The sequence below is a fragment of the Bactrocera latifrons genome, unplaced genomic scaffold, assembly GCF_001853355.1.
Source record: "Bactrocera latifrons isolate USDA-ARS-PBARC rearing strain unplaced genomic scaffold, ASM185335v1 scaffold_125, whole genome shotgun sequence".
NCBI classification, from domain to species: Eukaryota; Metazoa; Arthropoda; class Insecta; order Diptera; family Tephritidae; genus Bactrocera; species Bactrocera latifrons.
In genome coordinates this window covers 782,863-787,975 of record NW_017534686.1, presented here as the reverse complement: position 1 = coordinate 787,975, position 5,113 = coordinate 782,863, and the positions used below count along the sequence as shown (strand labels likewise).

At 29.4% G+C, this 5,113-nt stretch overlaps 1 protein-coding gene across 6 annotated transcripts in view; it reads right to left on the bottom strand.

Annotated features, from left to right (window-relative positions):
- LOC108978655 (transmembrane protein 165) overlaps positions 1-5,113 on the bottom strand; it is a 14,188-nt gene that overhangs the window by 1,257 nt on the left and 7,818 nt on the right. For 4 of the 6 annotated variants that reach the window (XM_018949035.1, XM_018949036.1, XM_018949034.1 and 1 more), the window contains one exon: positions 3,455-4,291. The exons of 1 other annotated variant lie outside the window; for it this stretch is intronic. In XM_018949035.1, the coding sequence (XP_018804580.1) occupies positions 3,455-4,291 (837 nt within the window). The remainder of the gene's footprint in view (positions 1-3,454; positions 4,292-5,113) is intronic. One more of the 6 variants, XM_018949038.1, reaches the window with a different exon arrangement.

Below are 5,113 nucleotides of genomic sequence, written 5' to 3'. Positions count from 1 at the left end.
TTTGTATGAAATATAAAGCATGATAACTGGTAATCATATAAACAAAAGGGTTTTTAAAAACTATACAAATCGTAAATACAGTTATATGGTTTGCAGTGAAAACGAAAGTTCAGCTTTTTAGAGGGTAATTGTAGTACAGATATAAAAATTTAAGTAGAAATAAATATCAACATATTTACAGAGTTAAAATTTCAGGCGTTCATTCCAGCCCTACTTTTTAAGCGATTACCAAATTCTCATTTAACTGGTTAGTTACTGAAATTCTGCTGCCAAAAACTATTTGTATAGCCGCTTTTTTACAATGATTGGTATAGTTTCTGAATATATAGAACATAATTATTTAAATAACTGATACATTTTTGAAAATTAAATTTTTTTTTGAAAAATCAGCGAAATTTTTGGAAAACACAAAATTTTATTGAAACACTTTATAAAACCAATATTCTTTTTTTTTGGAATTTTGCCAAAAACTATTTGTATAGCCGCTTTTTTACAATGATTGGTATAGTTTCTGAATATATAGAACATAATTATTTAAATAACTGATCAATTTTTGAAAATTAAAATTTGTTTTGAAAAAACGGTGCAATTTTTGAAAAACAAAAATTTTATTGAAATACTTTATAGAACCAATAATTTTTTTTGTTTGGAATAAGATATTGCCTTAAAATTTTGAGRAATTTTTATTGCAGACATTTTACATTTCTGGTTGGACGGGTCTTAAATTATTTTTTTTTTTTTGTTAAATTCTCAGTTTTTCAAGAGAAACTGCATTTACTGCTTATACAATTTCGAAATGCTGTAGTGATTTTAGTCCTTTATTTAGTAGCGAAAATGTAGTTTATCTGAACTATTTGCATTGGAATTTGTCAAAGCATGATGTGGTTATTAAATCGGGTATGTTTCGGTTAAGTAGGCAATACTGACTTTAAAAACTTTTCGAAAACATTTTTTTTTGTGATTATATAACTAGTGACGTTTATTCAATAATATTTAACATTACAGAGCTAGTAACTATTTTTACCTACATATGTTTGTATATTTGCGAGTGAGAGTTGAGTTTATTGGGAATAAGTTAGGTTATGTAAAAACAATAACGTTGTAGAGATATGTATGTTTCAGAATAAGGCTAATTTTGGATAAATGCTGCAGAAATTTATATACATATATGCATTTTTTTGCTGCGATTMAAAATTTATAAATAAATTAGTGAGTTTTTAATTATTATTGGAAAGATTTCGGTAGCTGCGGAATATACAGTACTGATTCGCTTAAAATGCTGAATTTTGGCATGTAATATATTATGAGACAACAGCAATCACGATAAAATTTGATGTAAAATTCTGAATTTTGGCATGCCTTATAAGGCAACAGCAAGCTTAAGACACGATAAAATATGAAAAGAATTTTTTGTTGGCTTTAATTAACAAAAAAAAAAAAATATGCGTAAATTAAAATAAAAACGAAGTACTAATAAGTTAAGGCTATATTTTTGAATAAAAAAAAAACATTTCTTGAAATCTTTACGCTAAATTTTTGCATTTTATATAATTTTCTTGCAAGCACTTTCGTTTTCCTGCAAAAAAAAATGATTTCAATCTATCAGGACTCCTCAATAAAGTAAGTGCAACGAGTAGCAATAACAACATTGAAAGAAACAACAAAAAAATCATATGAATATCGAATAAAATAAAAACAKAAACAATAAATGCACCTAAAAAGCCGAAAACGATCACTTCATAAACAACTTAAAGCGCAGACACGGCGCTAAATGCATGTAACGAGTAACGGACGACAAGTTACCGAGTATGTAATGCAGTACATAACAGGAGAAACGCACAATATTTAAGTAGACAAACGGTATTTTAGAAYCACTTTTCTGTTTTTTGATACGGCGACGTGTTAGGTGGCATTGAGAAGAGCAACAAGTTATGGACAAAATAATTAAACTTATAAGAGTTAGCAATCAGGGTGTGTGTGTGTGTGTGTGTGTCTGTGTATGTGGAATGGTAACGTTTTTTTACCCAAAATGCCTTTTACATAATTATTTCCAGCCCAAATTTAGGTTAGGTAAAACTGCTTTTTCTTGTCCCATAACATGATTGTTTGCTTAAAAAATTAATTTAATGATACCCAAAGCGAATTATATGTGTGTTAAAGTAAATTAATACTTTTCATGAAATATATATAATTTTTAAATATTTTTTAATGCAATTTCTTATTGAATTTTAATATTAAAATTTTATATTTTTTGTTATTTTCACTGTAATTAATTAATTAGTATGCCAAAAGTAAAGTAAATGCAATGCTTTGCTGGCAAACTCATAAAGTTCCGACATCAAATACAATATTGAACATGTGAAACGTTTATGACGTCCCATTTGACAAAAAAAAAACAAAAAAACAATGATTTAAAAAATATATACTACATATCGTCTCATAACATTCAAAATAACTTATCATCAAAAAAAAGCGAAGTTTAGTTTTTTATTGCTTACGATTCACTACAACATAGCTTTCGCTGTTAGTTATAACAAATATATCACTATTTTATAAACAAAACTGATTTTTATTTTCATTATTAGTGGTTTCTCTTTTATTATTTTTCATTATTTATTTTATATTATTTTTCGCCTGTGAACTTATGAAAAGTTATGTTACGTTATTTTGCATTTTAGGTGACGATATGCTCATATACATATATAGAGCCTTTTTAATTGACCAAAAATGTAGTTTAATTATTTATATAGCATTTATGTATAACTAACCGAAAGTGTGGCTTTGCTTAACAAAACTGCAAAGAAAAAATTTTTTATTATTTTTTTTTTGTTTATTAGCAATATATGAATTATACCGAATTTTTCGTATCAAAAATGTTAAAAGCTGCTATAATAAACTTTTTGTTGTTGTATTTATCCGTACTTGTGTGTTAATATCGCCTGCATTAGTTTGCCAATCATAAGATACTTTTATTTCAAGAGGTTAGTTTTTATTTGACACTAACTCAGAATTAATTATTTAATCTCTTTGTCTTTACGCCATTAAATAGTTATACAAGCACATATAATTGCAGATAACATACAGAAAGAAAATATGAACAAATAACTTCGTAAGAAAAATAATTTACAGAAAATATTTTCATAACCAGTGTGTAACGAGGGGAATGTGGGACGTGGTTACAAACCATCAAATCAAAACAGTGCAATATGACATACATACATAAACTGGTGGATGACGCTTGTAAAGTACGTAAAATAATAAATAAACCACAACAACAATGAAATTCGTGACGATAAAATGTTGGTGATTTTTTCGTATAATCAAATAAATGTGTATAAATGAGCATTTGTGATTGTTGTGCGTGTTATTAATTCATATGGATATGGTATGGCAATGTGTATTTGATATTTATTTTTTTTTTATTTTTAGTAATGACATTGTTAAGGATTCTAACCCGCTTCTTGCTGCCACCGAGTTGTTTCAGCTCGCCATTCGTTTCGCCAGCGCCTACACCGATCTTCGCGTTGAGATTCAGGCTATTTAAACTAGTTATACTATTACTGGTGCCTGTAATGATGTCATGCTTATTGTTGTTGTTGTTATGCAACATAATGATAGCTGAGGCAGATGCTGAATGCACCATAACCGTTGCTTGTTTAACACTACCTGTTTTCGTTTGTTTAGCGCGTTTACCATGTATCGGTGTACCACCATGACCACTATCCACAGTTGCATTATCATCATCACCACCATCTATTATGTCAATATTATGATGATCATCAATGCCATCATCGTCGCCGCTATCATTATTCGACTTAAAATTAAGCTTATTTGGACTATTAGTAAATTCATCACAATTTGTTTGTTCAGTTTGATTCGAAAGCACGGATGCTGACAGTGCGGGACTGTTGTGGTAGTTCGTTGATTTTATGTTGTCAACAGCGGCAACACCGACACCAACACCAACACCACTAACACCATTCACACCTTTTAGGAAGATATCGTTTTCATGGCAGCTGCTGTTGTCCGAATCAGCGGCATCCTTGCTTACATCACAGCCAATTTTTTGATTATTAATATTATTATTATTGTTATGTTTGCGTTGYCTATGCGACATATCGGGATTTTTGCTATGCGCAACAATGACGGTGGTAGTGATGTTGCTGTCGTTGTCAATGGAGTTGTGTGCAGTGACGCCAGCGCCACGCTCCAAACACTCATCCTCCTTGTCCGAGTTGCTGTTCTTGCGCTTGGCATCAGCATCGTCGTATTTGCTGCGCTTACGCATTAACTGTGCGCACAATAAGTGACAATAATTCGAAGGGGGGGTATTTTATATTTGCAATAATTTTGCAAAGGCATTCAATGACGGCGGTTTTTGTTTTTTTTTTATATTAAATTTTAAAAGTTATGCGAATTTTATATTTTGTTTTATAGTTTATTATTGTTRTTAGGCAAATCGTGCAAGAGTATGCATCCGAATCGTAAAAAGAGAGAGAAAAATATTAAAAGAACACATATTAAAATAATCCTTCACTTATGGCAACTTGTGAGTTTTTTCAACATAAGATTGTTTTTAATAAATTGTTTGTTAGGCCTAAAGGTTCGTTAGTTGCAGATTTTTTTTTTTGGTTTTTTTTGTTTTGCTAAAATTTGCATATAAGTGAATATATCTGCTATTTATTAACGCCTGCAAAATCAAGTTAAAAATTAGAGTAAAATTGAACATAAGGRGTATAATATACATACATATACATATGTAATTATAAATAATGTCGTTACAATGTGTAACACCTCTGCAGCTTTGCGCGCGCTAATTGAAGCTAAASGTGCGTGCGATTAGTCACAAAAGTTATTTATTTACTTATGCAGTCTTAAAAAGCAACTGTATGAATGCCAGAATTATGTGTGAACGAAGTATTTTAATAGACAGTGGAGTGAAGTTTTATTTTTATCAACAGGAGAAAAGCAAGTGGCTTAAGTAATATTATAAAAAAAAATTATTCAAAAAATGATAATTGTGGCAACAAAAATTAAACTTTAGTTCCAAAACAAATCGGTAATAAAAATTAACAAACAAATATTATCATAAAATAAATTTTTTATACAAGTT